Source organism: Mytilus trossulus, chromosome 1 (genome assembly GCF_036588685.1).
Source record: "Mytilus trossulus isolate FHL-02 chromosome 1, PNRI_Mtr1.1.1.hap1, whole genome shotgun sequence".
In the NCBI taxonomy this organism is placed as follows: Eukaryota; Metazoa; Mollusca; class Bivalvia; order Mytilida; family Mytilidae; genus Mytilus; species Mytilus trossulus.
The window spans coordinates 70,672,574-70,693,032 of record NC_086373.1 but is presented as its reverse complement, the minus strand read 5'-3'; the positions used below and the strand labels follow the sequence as shown (position 1 = coordinate 70,693,032).

The following is a 20,459-nucleotide window of genomic DNA, read 5'->3' as shown; positions in this document are numbered from 1 at the left end:
AGAAATTGTAATAAAAAGACAAACAGACCTCTCAACTCTCAAGACAAGATAGCTATTTTCTAGGCTTTTTCTATAAACCAAAAAAGCAACATGAAACTGCACCTTGGGCTTTAAACAATTTTTTGCAATTCATTGTTACTACATTTTAAAGTTTGAAATCAAAGAACAATATTATTACTGTAAGTCAAAACTTTAATTGACTTAAATCTTACCATAGCTTTGACTGGTGGTGGAAATAAATGCACACTGTCATAGGGAAAACTGTAAAATGAAACATATACTGATATTATATCATGGAGGAAGTCACTTGTCATTCAAAAATGTTATTTTATAGTTACAGCAACTTTTTAACAGGTAACAGATATATTCAAATAATTCTTATGATTTGCAAAACTACAAACACTTGCATTTGATTTGGTCCATTTGCATTTTTCACTTTGTTTACACTTCAGTAGACCATATCACCAAAACTTTTTTTGCCAGCTTCATTGTGATCTATTCTTGAGCAATACAGATGCATGGGATAGAGGGGTTCAAGCAAAAGAAGATAGAAAATTATAAAAAAAATATTGTTATTTCTATTCTTAATGAATAACAAATGGAAAAGAAAAAAAAAATTGTAAAATTTCATCAATGAGCTTGGCACATGAACTTGATGTCATACGAATGAAAACTCTCAAGATGAAGATTATTTTCCTTTTCTTGTATGCTTCAAATTTAAATAATATCTCAACAATGAAAGTTAAATAAATACATCAATTTCTTTTTAAATTATGTCATAACACACACCTATATTCACCAGCTAAAGAACACACTAATAATGAACCAAACACACTCCATAAGGAATAACCACCATTCTGCCAACATAAAGCTAAAGCAGTGCCATCTGGTGTCCATTTCATACAATGAACAGAACCAGCTGTTTGAGCTGCATCTGAAATAAAAATCAACAACATAAAATAAATATATCAAAACTTTTGACTTTTTTAAAATGTTGAAATAAATATAGAAAGCTAACAAAAAAGCTCACAAGTAACTATTTGTTTTTCTGAAACCAAAACATTCATGTATTATTTAACATTAGTTTAACCAATTACTGATAAAACAATTAAGGAGTATTTGACAGGCTCTTCTAGTCACTTCTATGCAGAATTTTATGAAATTTGTCTCAATGGTGAAGAAAGAATAATCTGGTTTTGAATATAAAATGGTTCTAAAAATATGTTCCCTTTGTTTTTGAGCCTCAGTGGACATATGATATGCACCAATCAAGAGGCATTTTTACTCTTTAATGTATTTCTATTTCATTTCAGTAAGGCATTCATTTTGTCTTGTAGTTATAGAGAGAAATGTGAAATTAAGCAATCTAACATATTGATTAAAACATTTATTTTTCTTCAATTCATATTTTCAGAAATTATTCAATAATGTATTTGACTGAATAAATTCAATAGAAAGGTTGGCAATGTTAGATGTAAATAACATTATCATAACTATAATTGGTGGCAACAGTTCCAATGGCCATATAAGTTGTATCTGATACGCATTCAAAACTACAATAATTCATCCAATAAAATCCTTTCAATTACTTCAGTAATGGTTGTATTTAACCAATAATCTGCAGAAAACAGCTGTGCTATATTAATCTGTTATTGTACACACAATTTGTAAAGTTGAAAGAAAAGCAAATTTTGACATCTGCTTGTTAATCAATATATGGTAGTTTTTAAAAAGCATATGTCACAAAATATATATTAACATAAAAAATTTAAGCTTAAAAAAAGAAATTCAAAACAATATCAAACCTTAAAAAAAAAAATTGATAACAAAAATAAGTTGGTTTACAGTAGTCTTTATTAAACACCAATAAATTATATGACACTTTACCTCATTTATCAAAATGTACAAGTCAAACTTACCAGGAAAGTCTTTACTTGACACAGATAATGTGTACAACACTTCTAAAGTACCCTCGACCTCATTAATCACATCTACAACTCAAACTAACCAGGAAAGTCTTTACTTGACACAGATAACTTGTACGACACTTCTAAAGTACCCTTGACCTCATTTATCACATCTACAAGTCAAACTTACCAGGAAAGTCTTTACTTGACACAGATAATGTGTACGACACTTCTAAAGTACCCTTGACCTCATTTATCACATCTACAAGTCAAACTTACCAGGAAAGTCTTTACTTGACACAGATAACTTGTATGACACTTCTAAAGTACCCTTGACCTCATTTATCACATCTACAAGTCAAACTTACCAGGAAAGTCTTTACTTGACACAGATAATGTGTACGACACTTCTAAAGTACCCTTGACCTCATTTATCACATCTACAACTCAAACTTACCAGGATAGTCTTTACTTGACACAGATAATGTGTACGACACTTCTAAAGTACCCTTGACCTCATTTATCACATCTACAAGTCAAACTTACCAGGAAAGTCTTTACTTGACACAGATAACTTGTACGACACTTCTAAAGTACCCTTGACCTCATTTATCACATCTACAAGTCAAACTTACCAGGAAAGTCTTTACTTGACACAGATAACTTGTACGACACTTCTAAAGTACCCTTGACCTCATTTATCACATCTACAAGTCAAACTTACCAGGATAATCTTTACTTGACACAGATAATGTGTACGACACTTCTAAAGTACCCTTGACCTCATTTATCACATCTACAACTCAAACTTACCAGGAAAGTCTTTACTTGACACAGATAACTTGTACGACACTTCTAAAGTACCCTTGACCTCATTTATCACATCTACAAGTCAAACTTACCAGGAAAGTCTTTACTTGACACAGATAACTTGTATGACACTTCTAAAGTACCCTCGACCTCATTTATCACATCTACAAGTCAAACTTACCAGGAAAGTCTTTACTTGACACAGATAACTTGTATGACACTTCTAAAGTACCATTGACCTCATTTATCACATCTACAACTCAAACTTACCAGGATAGTCTTTACTTGACACAGACAACTTGTATAACACTTCTAAAGTACCCTTGACCTCATTTATCACATCTACAACTCAAACTTACCAGGATAGTCTTTACTTGACACAGACAACTTGTATGACACTTCTTAAGTACCCTCGACCTCATTTATCACATCTACAAGTCAAACTTACCAGGAAAGGCTTTACTTGACAAAGATAACTTGTATGACACTTCTAAAGTACCCTTGACCTCATTTATCACATCTACAACTCAAACTTACCAGGATAGTCTTTACTTGACACAGACAACTTGTATAACACTTCTAAAGTACCCTTGACATCATTTATCATATCTACAACTCAAACTTACCAGGATAATCTTTACTTGACACAGACAACTTGTATGACACTTCTAAAGTACCCTCGACCTCATTTATCACATCTACAAGTCAAACTTACCAGGAAAGTCTTTACTTGACACAGATAATGTGTACAACACTTCTAAAGTACCCTTGACCTCATTTATCACATCTACAACTCAAACTTACCAGGATAATCTTTACTTGACAAAGATAATGTGTACGACACTTCTAAAGTACCCGTGACCTCATTTATCACATCTACAACTCAAACTTACCAGGATAATCTTTACTTGACACAGACAACTTGTATGACACTTCTAAAGTACCCTTGACCTCATTTATCCCATCTACAACTCAAACTTACCAGGAAAGTCTTTACTTGACAAAGATAATGTGTACGACACTTCTAAAGTACCCTTGACCTCATTTATCACATCTACAACTCAAACTTACCAGGATAGTCTTTACTTGACACAGACAACTTGTATGACACTTCTAAAGTACCATTGACATCATTTATCACATCTACAACTCAAACTTACCAGGATAATCTTTACTTGACACAGACAACTTGTAGGACACTTCTAAAGTACCCTTGACCTCATTTATCACATCTACAACTCAAACTTACCAGGATAATCTTTACTTGACACAGATAACTTGTATGACACTTCTAAAGTACCCTCGACCTCATTTATCCCAATAAAACAACTCAAACTTACCAGAATAGTGTTCACTTGACACAGATAACTTGTATGACACTTCTTAAGTACCCTTGACCTCATTTATCACATCTACAACTCAAACTTACCAGGATAATCTTTACTTGACACAGATAACTTGTATGACACTTTTAAAGTACCCTTGACATCATTTATCTCATTGACACTTCCAATTACCAGGAAAGTCTTTACTTGACACAGACAATGTGTATGACACTTCTAAAGTACCCTTGACCTCATTTATCCCATCTACAACTCAAACTTACCAGGATAGTCTTTACTTGACACAGATAACTTGTATGACACTTCTAAAGTACCCTCGACTTCATTTATCACATAGACAACTCCAGCACCACTGCAAATAATCATTTTATTAGTAAAACATCACAATATAACAAAATTCAAGAACAGAGCATGTAATAAATAAATGTCCCTGCTTGCATATAGTGTTGTAAAGAGACATAACTCAGAACAGTGAAAGTTATGTCACCCAAATCTAAAGTGATCTTTGTTTTATGGTAAAAAGGATTGTGTTTCAAAACATTTGGTTGAAGCAAACTGAAGTTAGAGAACGAAACGAAAAATTCAATGGTTCCATTTGTAAACATGGTAAAGGAGCATATCATTAGTCAGTAAAAGTGATGCACCCAAATTTAAACTTGATCTGTGTTTTGTGGTAATTGGCACTGTGTACAAGTATCATAACATTTGGTTACGCTAAACTAAAGTTAGAGAACTGAAACTAATTTTGAAATGTATGTGCATACAGACGTACAGACAAACTGACTTACAGACAAGTGTAACACACAATGCCCCTCTGCTTCCTTGGCAGGAACGGAAATAAAAAGTGTTAAATTTAAATCTGTTTTTAATCATACTTTATCCTGTAAATGCATACCTTTTTCCACTTACTGTAAACCAACTTATTTTAGAGGATACTTTATTTCGCGTTTGACCCTTTCTTGACCACTTCACGGCTATTTATTTTCGCAATTATCTGATTTACTCGATGAAATTTATTAAGGAAAGATCAAAGATTGTCATATTCGCGACAATTTATATTTGTGTTAATTTTTTACTGACGAAAGTCGCAAAAATAAATCGCTCGTGAAAATAAGTTGGTTTACAGTATTAAGATGACAATTGTATATCTGAATGATTTATGTTTTAAAATAATGATGTAATCCATCTCATGGTATAATTCAGCTACATGTATTACAAAACCAGATGCTCCGCAGGGCGCAGCTTTATACGACCGCAGAGGTTGAACCCTGAACGGTTGGGGCAAGTATGGACACAACATTCAAGCTGGATTCAGTTCTAAATTTGGATTGTGATTAAATACTTGACACAGCATAGGTTTCTGACACAGAATGAATGTGGTCTAATGAACTTAAAAAAATGTTTTTGCCTTTGAGCAATTCACTATGCTGTTGACTATTAATCCTCTCAAAAAAATGTTTGAAGAAATTTTCTTTTTAATTATGAAATCTGAAATGAAAAAAATTGACCCCCCAATTTTTTTTTCACATCCCCCTTTCCCTTATTTCAAAACTGATCTCAATTCAAATTTCTAATGAAGTTTGCAACAATAACCACTCAATTAAATACATCATAAAATATTAAAATGTAAAAAAAAGTGCTTGACATGTTATCGCTGAATGGTAAAGATTGTTTTAATCTATCAGTTGGTAGTTAAAGTGAATATACATTGTATATTGTATAAAACAATGATTTAAGTTGATTCAACTACTATTCTGGACAAAGAAAGATAACTCCAATTGAAATCCAATTGGAATTTCTTGCTATTGCACAATATTATGCAATTAAATATTTCTTGCTATTGTGCAATACTGTGGAATTGAAAATATTTGCTATTGCACAATACTGTGCAATTGAAGATTTCTTGCTATTGCACAATACTGTGCAATTGAAGATTTCTTGCTATTGCTGAATACTGTGCAATTGAAAATTTCTTGCTTAAGCACAATACTTAATATAATAATTTTGGATCCTAATTTGGACCAACTTGAAAACTGGGCCCATAATCAAAAATCTAAGTACATGTTTAGATTCAGCATATCAAAGAGGCCCAAGAATTCAATTTTTGTTAAAATCAAACTTAGTTTAATTTTGGACCCTTTGGACTTTAATGTAGACCAATTTTAAAACGGGACCAAAAATTAAGAATCTACATACACAGTTAGATTTGGCATATCAAAGAACCCCAATTATTCAATTTTTGATGAAATCAAACAAAGTTTGAATTTGGACCCCGATTTGGACCAACTTGAAAACTGGGCCAATAATAAAAAAATCTATGTACATTTTTAGATTCAGCATATCAAAAAACCCCAAGAATTCAATTTTTGTTAAAATCAAACTAAGTTTAATTTCGGACCCTTTGGACCTTAATGTAGACCAATTTGAAAACGGAACCGAAAATTAAGAATCTACATACACAGTTAGCGTCGGCATATCAAATAACCCAAATTATTCAATTTTTGATGAAATCAAACAAAGTTTAATTTTGGGCCCTTTGGGCCCTTTATTCCTAAACTGTTTGGACCCAAACTCTCAAAATCAATACCAACCTTCCTTTTATGGTCATTAACCTTGTGTTTAAATTTCATAGATTTCTATTTACTTATACTAAAGTTATGGTGTGAAAACCAAGAAAAATGCTTATTTGGGTCCCTTTTTGGCCCCTAATTCCTAAACTGTTGGGACCTCAACTCCCAAAATCAATATCAAAATTCATTTTGTGGTCATAAACATTGTGTTTAAAATTCATTGATTTCTATTTACTTAAACTAAAGTTATTGTGCGAAAACCAAGAATAATGCTTATTTGGGCCCTTTTTTGGCCCCCAATTCCTAAACTGTTGGAACCAAAACTCCCAAAATCAATCCCAACCTTTCTTTTGTGGTCATAAACCATTTGTCAAAATTTCATAGATTTCTATTAACTTAAACTAAGGTTAGAGTGCGAAAACCAAGAAAATGCTTATTTGGGACCTTTTTGGCCCCTAATTCCTAAAATGATGGGACCAAAACTCCCAAAATCAATCCCCACCTTCCTTTTGTGGTCATAAACCTTGTGTTAAAATTTCGTAGATTTCTATTCACTTTTACTAAAGTTAGAGTACGAAAACTAAAAGTATTCGGACGACGACAACGACGACGACGACGACGACGACGACGACGACGACGCCAGCGTGATAGCAATATACGACGAAAATTTTTTCAAAATTTGCGGTCGTATAAAAATGTTGTGAAACATAACTTTTACACAAAACAATGAATTATCTTTATTATACAAGTTTTATAATGATTTTTTATTTATTACAATATAGGCAAACAAGATGTCAAATCCCATCATTTCTCAAAAGTCAGAATGGAACTAAAGTTTGTTGAAGTGTGAAACATGGTCAAAAGCTTTTTGGTACATATGGTCAACTATAATTTCAATTGCTCATCTTTTACATACATAAAGTCTGCACTCTGTTAATAGATTTTTTGTAACTCTTCACTTTCAAATATCACCATCACCAGTCTATATATTACCTTTTACAACCAAATGCCATAAGTCTGTATCTATGGTTAACAGCCAGACAAACTGTATCTTTAAGATCCTTTACCCATACACCTTGAGCAACCTATTAAAACATGATTGATAGATATTTAGTATTCATATATGTAAATTTAAGATAACAGAAGAATGTGTCTGAGAACATGAACGTCCCCACTCAATTTTCCAAGTTAAAAAGGGGCAACTCTAGAATAGTGAAATGAATCACAACCCAATTTTCAACACTGTCTGTGTGTTGTGGTCCTTAGCATTGAGGATGAGTATGAGTTTATAAAATTTAATGACACAAACTTAAGTTTGAGTACAGAAGAAAACTTGGGACAGAAAGAGGGACAGACAGACAGTCAAGAGTAACACTTAATGCCCTATTGGCTACAGCAGGGACACAAATATTCAAATACAATCATGACAGAAGTAAAATTCCAACTATACATTGTAAGACAAACTAAATGTTATGTGAAGTTGATGGAAATTTTCTAGAAGAGGTTTCTTTATACACCTGAATCATTTCTGTATGGATTAACAGTAAGCTAAATGAGAAGTGGTTTGTCATAGTATGCAAAGACCATTTCCAATCATTATTGCATATTGACTTTCTATGCTCATTTGTTATTAAATAAAATCAAAATATTGTCAAACAGGAAGTGACTGCCTGGCAGATCTGTAAAACTTATTAAAATGTTATATAGTGAAAGACCAATGTCAATTCATTATTCAAAAGGAGTAATATGTAATGAAGTTGAGGAGGGACAAATGAACTTTCAAAACTAAAGGATGGGAACATAAACACACAAGTTCATTGCAATATATCCTCCACTAGTAAGGGGTCAAATATATGGAAAATATTCTGTTGAAGAAATTTACCAGCAGACTCCAGTGAGGGTTGAAAATAAAATCACCAAATATTGTAAATTAAATTCAATATTTTAATAACATAATAAGATTAAAACTAGCCCCATTATCTGCTTTGGTAGAAGGTGGTATTACAAACATGGCCCTTCCAGAGGAAAGAACCATAACGTAACCTCCAATGATAGGGCTATATTCCATGTGTACAACATAACACTTACCCCATTATCTGCTTTGGTAGAGGGTTGTATTACAAACATGGCCCTTCCAGAGGAAAGAACCATAACGTAACCTCCAATGATAGGGCTATATTCCATGTGTACAACATAACACTTACCCCATTATCTGCTTTGGTAGAGGGTTGTATTACAAACATGGCCCTTCCAGAGGAAAGAACCATAACGTAACCTCCAATGATAGGGCTATATTCCATGTGTACAACATAACACTTACCCCATTATCTGCTTTGGTAGAGGGTGGTATTACAAACATGGCCCTTTCAGAGGAAAGAACCATAACGTAACCTCCAACAATAGGGCTATTTTCCATGTGTACAACATAACACTTACCCCATTATCTGCTTTGGTAGAGGGTGGTATTACAAACATGGCCCTTCCAGAGGAAAGAACCATAACGTAACCTCCAATGATAGGGCTATATTCCATATGTACAACATAACCATCTGATTCTGTTAGTTTGGCAGCTAAAACAAAAATGTCCAAGCTTTAATAACATATAACAAAATTCTATTTTTTTGTTTTTTACTCTTGATATAAAGTCCACAATGTAATGTTATATATTACTATTTCAAATGTTTTGAAAAATATCAATTAAGCAATTTCATCTTTGATAATATTTTACCATTATTTGGCAATTAGTTTTATCAGTTACTTCCCCTTACCTTTTGTGTTTTGGAAATCCATAGAGACAGGAAAATCTCTGATGAACAATGAATTCTTTTCACTCTTAGTGCCATTCCATTTGATTCTATTTAAATGCCCATCTGATGTAGCAATGACTAGATCTTCACGAACACACAAACAACTATAAAAGTCAAATATGTTAATCAAATCACAAAATACTATAAACAAGAATGTGTCCATAGTACATGGATGCCTCACTCACACTATCATGCTCTAATTACACATGGTTCTTCAAAGTTTTATATGATAACCTCCAATCTACAGAAAAGATTAATTAAACTCCCTGAACCTTTTTACAATTGAAATTTATTCCATCATGTCTAATTGCCCTAATTTGCAGCATAGAAAAATGTAAAGCAATTTTTTTCAATTTTGAGAAATTTCAACAAATTTTCCGTGATAAATTTTTTTTTTTGCAATTGCCTGGAAAGGGGTATTATTTTAAGACATTGTTATCTATAAATCTTTGTAGTGACATAATTAGTTCAAATTTTTGTCTTTTGGGTGTAAGGGCATTAAAACTTTGGTTGTAGAAACATTTAACGATTTCTGTATTACTGTTGTATTATTGACATCAGTAATTTCGGAGAGCAGATCAACTTTGATGTTACTTTTATACCAAGAAACAATGGCCTCTAAATTGAGCTCAGCACACGGTCCATAAACACTGTATATAATTTTAAACGTATATATAATTAGGAAACAGTACCCTTACCATGTTATACTGGCCTCTAAATCAAGCTGAGAACATGGTCCAATTTTTATTGCTGGAACACTGTCACTATCAGGTATTCCATTTAAATCTTTCTTTGTATTATAAAGTCTGAAAATATAAACATCTCAATGGTATGTTTATTTACATTAAATTTACGTTAAGTTTATCTGAGAAACTTATTAAGGTTGTAGTCTTATTTTATAGCATATATTTACAATAATAAGAATACCTGTATATGGTGGTTTAAAACAAAATATATCAAAATTTGATAATTTGACTAACTTTTTTACATACATGTATTCCAAAAATTATACTTTGGGGACAAAATCAGAAAAAAACACATTATTATATTGCTTACAATCAATTAGAAAATAAGGCTTATGAACTTTCAATTTATTTTTTTATCATCGACTGAAATCTTTTTTTACTGATATTTTATAGCAAAAATATTCTGAATTTACAGTCAAAAGCAGGTAAAGCACAAAAAAGAAGCTCAATCATGTCTTAAGTAATCCGTTTAAAACAAACAGATTTATGCTGGTACAGCCTTTGTCTAAGCAATGCTTCACAAGAAAAGAGAACCAAGAATTAACTACAGTATTTTTTTTGTACAGTAAACATATTTTAATCCTCTTATTATGGAACCAATTAGACAACATGATTTGCAAAATAATACATGTAATGATTATGATTATCCTTTAAAACAAACAGGTGTCTATTGATTTTACCAGTGTCTTTATCTGATCAAAACAGCATTAACTACAATCTATAGAAATAATTGTCTAGCAAAGCATTTTAACAACATCATCACACTGTACAATTCTTATATCAGTGCACTAAATTTTACCTGATTCTAATTTTGTTTTTCCTCAGCCTAAAATTAAGAATTTAAATTAGGATACAGATGAACATTTTTATCCAAAAATAATTGATATACAGTGTAACCTGTGTAATGTGACACACTGGGGGATTAAGCAGGGTGTTGGAAATACTCAGGTTTTTTTCTGCAAGGATATGCATATTTTAGGACCATGAATATGTGTAGGTTAAAGCAGTATGTTGGGATACTCAGATCTCTGATTATGCAGGTTACACTGTAATTTTCTTTCTTTAACTATAAAAGTAATAATCAGTTAATAAAATCTTTTCAACAAAGAATTACAGAAACTATTGATTGTCTAGTACTGTTTAATACCTATTATTATATTTTAAGGAGGATAATTTTCGTAGATACAAATTTGGCATTGAATTACTTGTACATGATTTCAAAACACAAACTTCCTAAAAAAAACTTAAATCTAAGCAAAGTTAATTAACCATATGTATGTTAACTTTTATGATCTAATTTTAAAAAGCAACCAGGTCGTTTTAAGATGCACACCATTAACTTTTAGTGCAAAACTAGACAAGCTAATGTCAGTACATAAATATAAAATAGACAAAGTGCACCGCAGCAGCACTATTCTGCACTATAGATACCAGCTAATTGAAGGCTAAGTGATTCAAAGAACACCAAAAGAATTTTTACTGGTAAATGAACAAATGATTATAGCAAGGACAATTCAGTTCCAATTATATGTTATGGATCTGTATATACTTACTTCCCTTCCTGCTGTACATATAGACAGTGATGATTTGGTACAGATATATCTAAATCTACTTTGAAAAATATCACATGATGTTTACTTGTCTGCAAAGAGAGAGCAAAAATACATATCTACCAGACATAATCTAAATCATACATCACAACATCAATATCTTTGTTAAATCACTAATGAACATTTGACACAGAGACAATTCAAAAGCCTTACTTTATGAAACAGGCATCAATAGAAAGTGTGTCAGGATGGAAAAATTCATTTATATTCTATTATAATCCTTTTTTCAACAAAAGTTAACATTAATTAGCTACTGCATTCCTGTTAAACTTTATTCAGATACTACAGTTAATTCTATCTTTATTCAGATACTACAGTTCATCCTATCTTTATTCAGATACTACAGTTTGTCCTATCTTTATTCAGATACTACAGTTTGTCCTATCTTTATTCAGATACTACAGTTTGTCCTATCTTTATTCAGATACTACAGTTTGTCCTATCTTTATTCAGGATTCTTACTTACCATAACAGCTATCATTGAAGAGTCAGGCTTCCATTCTGCTAATGTGTATGCCCCAAATTTGTCTAAATCTCTCTGTGATTGTGTGTAATTTACTATCTGAACTGGTGGCTGAAATTAAAAATACAACTGTAAAAAACATTAGAAAAAAAATCTATTATACTCTTAATGATTTGTTACTATATGACCAGTCAGCAACATTACAAAATGTCCTCTCAAAATGTTTTGATGAAACAAATGTTAAATAGATTTCAACTATTTCTGCAAAATTTTCATTTTCAAACCATTGATGTGTTACGAAATAGTCCCCTTAATATATTCAATCATAGTCTCGTTACAGATTTTCTATTTGGATTTGGTATGATTGCCAATGAGATAATTAACCACCAGAGACCAAATATTGCTGATGTTAGTAACATTAAGTCTTTGTTACCCCTTCAACAATGAGAATTTAATTTAGATTTTTGTAGTTTGATTTACCATCATTAGGGTTTGAAGTATACTTTAATTGCAACTGTTTGATATGGTGACAGTCACAAAACCTGTAGATCTAATGACTGAGATAAAGTTAAGTCAAATTTATGACTATATGGTCAGTGTTGACCCATAGAGATTTCATTTCTTAAATGTTCAGCAGAAAAACACAATTTTATGATTCTAACAATATTCATAATCTTAAAAAGAATCCAAATTAAATTTTCAACAACAATCTTGTCAACAGGGTTTGCACTAGTACAACATTACACATAGGAAGTTAGGATCACCTTTATATAAGTATCAAACTTATTTTTATAATAATATGTAAAGTGTTTGATTCTGTTATATAACTATTCAAATGCATAAACATGAGATATTATGCATGTAAATTAAGTGACATATTTAAGTCAAATCTTGCAATAAGCTGAATATTGAATACCAAATTTTAAAGCTATAAATCATTCTTATTAATGACTGATTCATGTTATTTGCAGATAATTGCTGTTTCCTTTAAAGGTGCATCATATCAGCAACCACGAAATAAACATAAAATCTGACAGAAAATTGCATCGCATTTCATACATGTAGGTCAGGAAAACTTTCTATAGAATATAAGTTATAAAAGGTGAGAGTTCAAACATCATTTCATTCCATGTAAATAAGAATTCTTGAAAGTCTACTTTATCAAGAAGGTATTGTTAATCTATATTGGACAGCACAAGTATAGTTTGATCAGATGGTAACTTCAAACCAAAAAGACCAAGGAATTCAATTTCCTAAACTAATAAATTCAAGCCAATGAAACTTAAGTCATCTAAGTGTTTTGTTGAGCATTGTATTTTGAACACTTTCTTGTCTGAGTACATTATGGATATATACTTCATTAATCAACAGATGAGGAGAACAATTGTTCAGTACCAGGTAATTAAATCCTTAAAATTAGGTTGAACCCATTTGTCCCCCATTAAACAGGACACCAATTTAGTGTCAATATCATTATTTATATACAGATTTTTAGGAAGTAACAATAGACACATAAAACATTGTAGTTGTACCAGTATGCTCATTTCCAAAACCAATATCTATTTCTCACTTTCAACCTCAAAATGTGGTTTTAAATTTTAAACATTTATATGTTTCAAAAGTACAGGTTTATACCTTTTTTTACATAAAACAAATGTATTGTATAATGAAGTATGACAAAGTAACTCCATCTGTCAAAACCGTATGTAAAGACATCAATCATCTACAAAGGGTTTAATGTGGCAATAAATATTGCTAAACATACACCTATAGTAGGTTTGTATGAAAAAAACATGGAACTAAAATAGGGAAATGACAGAATCATAACAAAATATCAAAATAAAAATTTTCTGACCTAAAGTAAACAGATCAGATCCTGAGAACAATTCAATCATATATATATTAATATGATTTTGTTTCTAATACAATTGTGTTAATAATAACATCAATATTTTTGTTTAGATTTTTCTGATTGCATTATTTATATCAGCAAATAAGCCATACACATGAATTTAAAATGTATAAAATAAATGGGTTATCTGTTCTTGCTTATCTAATTATACATTTAATTGTACATGTATGAAAGAACACAATTCTAAAAGAGACAATGCTACCAACTGAATGACCACTTGATGGGAATTGGAACTATGTGTAATTATTTCTCCTGAAGGACACATTTTAAGTGGAACATACATGGTCACTGGTCTCATATTAGAGAAAGACAATTGTATATTTTAATAAAAGAAAATGTTTGGTGTAACTCAAATACCTAGCTCTCCAACAAAATATAAACAGGACACACTTAAATGTCTCACCTACTTTACTGATCATGATTGAAATTATGGTGAATGTCTTAAACAAAAAGAATATACTACAATGTACAAGTATTACATAAAAGGAAACATTGACCAATGAACCAGAAAAAAAGGTCAAGGTCAGATAAACCCTGCCAGTCTGACATGACCCATTACATTCATTCCATACACCAAAATGTATTTTACAAATTGCTTATAGTACAAAAATGTATCTGTAAAATGGACTTAAACACAAAAACTTAACATTGACCAATGAACCTTAAATATGAGGTCAAGGTCATATGAAACCAGCAAGACATATATACACCTTACAATCATTTCATACCAAAAATAGTTGACCTGCTTAAGGTATCTGATATACTACATGTAGTATATAACTTAATACAAAAACTTAACCTTTGGATCATGCCTAACCAGGTCAAGGACAATGCTTATGGACATATGACAGAGGTATACTTTGTAACATAAGACATTGGTATGCAAGTTTAAAGCAGCTTGGTCTTCTACCAAATGAAATATAAAGCTCCTCCAAATAATTTATGACATTTCTGATGTAAGCAACCCTATGTCTCACATTCTGCACGAGAATATTTGATAATAATAAATATTTGGAGGTTAATACAGTCAAAAACAACAAGTACATGTACATGCTGTGGTGTTTTTTTATTTGGTCGGGTTGTTGTCTCTTTGACACATTCTCCATTTCCATTCTCAATTTTATCTGTCTGATTTGTTAGTATCTAGTTTACCTAAAGTCTAAACAATAAATAAAACAGGGAAAACATATTCCAAAAAATACCACTTTAATTTGTTGTACGTATATATTCCCACTGTTACAAATGAAGAGCAAACTCTCTTTAATGTGAATTTTTTTCTTGTATATTATTATACAGAAACAAGACAGAAAACCAAAACAGAATCTGTCTTAATACCTTTAATTTAACATAAAAAAAAACAGACAAAATACTTGTAAATACTATTACCTTAAATATGATAAAAAGCTACAACCATGTAAAGGCAAAACTTCTCGTATCAATTAATTGTAATTCATTTAAGTTTAGGATTGTTATTAGGTTAAAATATAATACTGTTTACTGGAAGTTTTCTTTTTGAAATTATTTCACATTTTATCACCCCATGGCCTTTTATAGTTTATCATGTTTACTGAATATAAGGCTGGTTTTGCATATAATTTTTAATGCTGTATGATGACCAATAGTCGTTATTATAATATCCTTGTACTTTGGTGATCTTTGGTAGATATTTGTCTCTCTAGCAAAAACAACCTCCTTTTGATTTCTTAATATTATTTTTGAGATATCTGTATGTATATACATGTAGGCCAAGGCCTAACTCTAAAAATTCATATAAAATATTTTGCTACAAGATGTTTTTAACAAAGTATTCATGTTTTTACATAAGGCCTTGGATTTTACATATTTGGTTAAAAAATTACATGTAAAATTACTACTTTAGGTCATATGTCAGTGTAGTCAAATTTATATTATCATAGTGACTGGCATAAAATTTGTGAATTTGACCATTTTGCACTTTTTTGTCCGATTTATATATATATTAGCCTGTATATTATCAATAAAAATTACTTTTAAAAGGCTTTGATAACGGATCTTTCCTTGAATTTAAAGGGGGAAACCGCCCTCCCTCAATAGGATTGGTGATTGATTGTTGGTGTTTTAACACCGAATTTGAGCTATTTCATGGCGGCCAAATCTTATTGGTGGAGAATGCCAGACAAAACCACAGACCTTTAATAGGAAAAACTGACAATCCTAGCCAATTAAGATTGGAGTCGAGTGGCCTGCATGTGCAGGTCGGAACTCACAACCTCAGTGTTGATGGCTAGTGATTACAGTAGTGGAACTACTAAGACTCCTTGGCCACAGAGTGGTTGGAAGAAAGGAAAGAATGGACAATAATCTAGAGGTAATATCTAAACATGATTGTATTATATATGTGAAATATTTAGCCTAAAAAATTTACCCGTAAGTTATTGTTAAAATATATCTTGTAAAAGTAAAATAGTCTGAAGCAATATAGTTTCTCAAGAAGGTGATTTTACATCTTTCATGACTTATAATGCCCAGTAATAATAGGTAATCAGGATAAACCTCAGGACTTTATCTCACGTAATCTCCTTAGGCATTTAACTTGTACATACCATAGTATGAAGAGTATCTAAATTACATAACAAAGTAATAACAAAAACATGAAAACTGACTTCTGATGTACAATGTATGTGAATAAAGACTCAAAACAAAAAGACAGCAACCTTTGAAAATTTGAAACAATATTGAAATTCATGAAAAATGCTTGTGTTGGCACCTTTTTAGTCCCTAATTCCTAAACAGTTGGGACCAACATCCCCAAAATCAATCCCAACCTCCCTTTTGTGGTACTGAACCTCCATCTTATATTTCATAGAGATCCTTAAACTAAAGTTATTGTCTGGAAACCAAACGTGTCTACCTACAACGACATCATACATTTTTAGTACCATTATACGATCCCAAATATTTTTTGGAGGTCGCATAAAAATGGGTGTTTGAAAGAAATAAAATATTTTTTGATGCTACAAGTGGTTAGTAGCAAGGTAAAAGAAAATTAGATTTGTGGAATAAAAAACTATCTTATGTGCTTAAAAATGTAGCTTTTACCATTTTCAGATGGAAACTTGCTGCTTCAGATCTGGGTCAGAAATTCTATCATGTATTGTTTTCAATAAACATTTTACATTACACATTGATATTCCATCATGCCATGGCCCCAAATTATTTAGAAATGGCTTTGATTTGCCATAGCAATATCAGACTACAAATTAGGACACCACATAAAACTTTTATCAATGGTCTCAAGAATTTCATATCAATCAACTGCAATTGAAATTGATGGAAACCATGACCTTGCATATAGATCTACACTATCTTAAATTGTACCCTGCACACATCAGTCTTGAATTATACTTAAATTGAACTGTATTGTGATTCTACAATCATCTATCCTGCTGAAACTTGTCATGACGTCAATGATATATTAAAATATCTACAAAATGGTTATAACATGGCAATTTTTGTTGAATTTATAACGTACTAACTTTTGTTGAATTTATGACATGCCAATTTTTGTTGAAATTATAACATTTGTAATGTTAATTGTATTAGGCCTTTTAAGAAGGTCAACAGTAAATGATTCTGTTTTCTGACAGATGACAAAAATTCACAACAAGTGTTCTTTTGTAAAGTACTAGTTGGATTTTATAAGAGCATGAAGGTAAATTTTCAGAGATAAGTGTCTCTAGGTCTGGTAGGTCTTTTCACCCCTGAACACGACTATGTTAGGCAGCAGACAACGGAACACTCCCCCAAATTTTTTTCTTACCTTTTATCGTTATACATGTTATAAATGTGACCTAAATTTAATGTTTAAGTTATTAATCAACAAATAATAAGATTAAAGAGACCAAATATCTACATCCAACTATCAAAATCTAACCAAATGAACAAAGATCGAGGATACTTGAACAGATTTATAATTATGAACATGATGAATATATAATGTATATGCACACCGAAAAATAGGGTGAATCCATTAACAGTACTTAAAAGGATGCACATAAAAATCTAATACATTGTATGATTTGATTTATCTTAACGTTTTGTTGTATAATATCACTGTTTTTCATAGTGATTGGTGGTGTACTGTTCTTCTTCTTCCAGTAAGTAGTCATACTTGAGTGATTAACTTACTCTGCTCCGTATAAAAGGAGTCTTTTTCATTGAATAAAAGTAAATATTAACCAAACATTTAAAACTATTATACATAGTACAATTTGGCGAGGTGTTTTTTTTACGTTCGGCGGTTTTAGTAAGTATGTGGTTGATTTCTGTAGTGTAAAGACCCACCTGTCTTTGTAGCCACAATAGTCGCCAATTAACAATTTGATTCTAATATTATACACTTTTTAAACGATTTACCTCCCTTTGTCAATCATAAGACTGGTTCTATACGGGACAAAATTGGCTATTGTGTTAATGCAAAGCATGCTGAATTGAAAGTGATATATCGGCGGTTCAAATAGTTTTCATGAAAAATAATTTCTGATGTCAAAGGTATTAATCAGAACAACAAATTAATGTAATTAAAAGATTTGAAAACCTTAAAGATTACTCAGATTACGCACAGGTAAATTCGCTCCTTCTGCTTGCTCCCCATTATAAATAAAAATTTATATACGTCATAAGAGAGCCAACTGAAAAAGGGATCTCTAAATATACACATGTAGGGTCAAAACGGGAATTGGCAAATGGACGATTCATGAGGGGGATAGGACCTTTATTAGGACTCTGGGATCAGGTGTGTTTAAGCTCGGGATTTCGGGATTGACCCTTTCGGGATTTACCTTTTTGAGATCCGGAAATTCTTTATTCGAATTTCAGGAACCTCGGAATTTCATGTTTTTAAGTCTGGGATTTAGGGATTTCATGTTTTTAAGCCCTGGATTTCGGGATCAGGACCCCTCCTATCCTTCCTCATTCATGTGTTAAAAGGAATGGGTATCGGGATTGTTCGCCCTGATTACATGTTCGCCCTAGGTTTGTTCACACTGAGTTGGTTCGCCCTGATAGTCCGATAGCCCTGGGTTCGTTCGCCCTATATTCATTTATGATATGTATATGTTACATCAATGAAAGAAATATACATACATATTAAAATTTATGTATATCTATTTAGAGTTAAATACAAAATATTTGCCAAATTTATATTAATTAAATAAAATTCTTGGCTGCATTGTTACACTTTATTCTATAATTACTTTTAATTACTGTTGATTGAATTTTGATTGCTGATTAGGTTTCATTTGAAACCTTTGATATCACTGATTGTTATAAAAATTGTCTTTGATTGATTGATAATGAGAATAACATTTTTCTCAAATAAAATAGTCAGCTTGGATGAGTAAAATTCAGTTTGAAATATAAAAAATAAAAAAAAGGATGGGTAAAAACACTGATATATTTCCTAGTAATGTAATTACATACAGATACAAACTTAGTCCTCAATACCTTGAAGTCACAATATCTTGTAGTCCTGAAATGTTCTGAAACTTATAACTTAGTGTAGCAGCTAGCTTTTATAGACAAGTTAACACGAAACATCGTAAATATTCGGCGAAATTGTAGACTGACTTCAACACATTCAATTATATTCACACAACGCAACACTATACTATAAAATAAAATCAAGGTGAACGGACTCAGGGCAAACAGGTATAAGGGCGAACAGAAACTAGGGCGAACCAGAATCAGGGCGGACGCAAAATGCAGTACACCCAACTGGATATTCATTGATATATACACAAAAGTATCCATGTATCTGGTTTTTTAATTTGACAAAAATAAAGGTTACAAATAAAAGTTCAAAGTTTTAGGATTTGACACCTTCTGACGCATTTTAAAAATGTATTTACCTTACAGTACCATATACTGATGGTGTCTTCGCACAGAATGGCAAACAACATTCTATCGCAGCTACTAATAATATACTGCAGTGGTGGGGAATCATGTTGTGTTTCTTTAAGATATTTTGGCCAGCCTACTGGAAAATACATAATGTTTTCTCAATATTTTGACATTTAAGTTATCAACGTCACTTTTTAGATGCCATCTTGATAATTCTAAATCGGTAAGATAAAAGTAAACTGATTGGATGAAATGGAAACCCTATGTCCAATGAAAAATTATCTTACTGTCATATTTCATAAATAGTACAAAGGTATTTTCCCAAAAATGTGATTCGGATGGCCATTTAAAATCAATTCCGATTTCAAAAGAAGGACTACTTTCACTTTTTTGTAATGAGAATAATAGAAA

The 20,459-nt window shown here is 31.4% G+C and overlaps 1 protein-coding gene across 5 annotated transcripts in view; it reads right to left on the bottom strand.

Moving 5' to 3' along the window:
- LOC134683475 (guanine nucleotide exchange factor subunit RIC1-like) overlaps positions 1 to 20,294 on the bottom strand; it is a 42,877-nt gene extending 22,583 nt beyond the window's left edge. The window contains exons 1-10 of one of the 5 annotated variants that reach the window (XM_063542792.1): positions 20,057 to 20,294; positions 12,260 to 12,367; positions 11,737 to 11,825; positions 10,136 to 10,243; positions 9,399 to 9,541; positions 9,067 to 9,200; positions 7,624 to 7,715; positions 4,324 to 4,412; positions 790 to 934; positions 213 to 261 (exon numbers count right to left, since the gene is read on the bottom strand). In XM_063542792.1, coding sequence (XP_063398862.1) covers positions 213 to 261; positions 790 to 934; positions 4,324 to 4,412; positions 7,624 to 7,715; positions 9,067 to 9,200; positions 9,399 to 9,541; positions 10,136 to 10,243; positions 11,737 to 11,825; positions 12,260 to 12,367; positions 20,057 to 20,197 — 1,098 coding nt within the window. In that variant the 5' untranslated portion in view covers positions 20,198 to 20,294. The other 4 variants (XM_063542797.1, XM_063542809.1, XM_063542803.1 and 1 more) reach the window with 4 other exon arrangements.
- Positions 20,295 to 20,459: the final 165 nt, after the last annotated feature.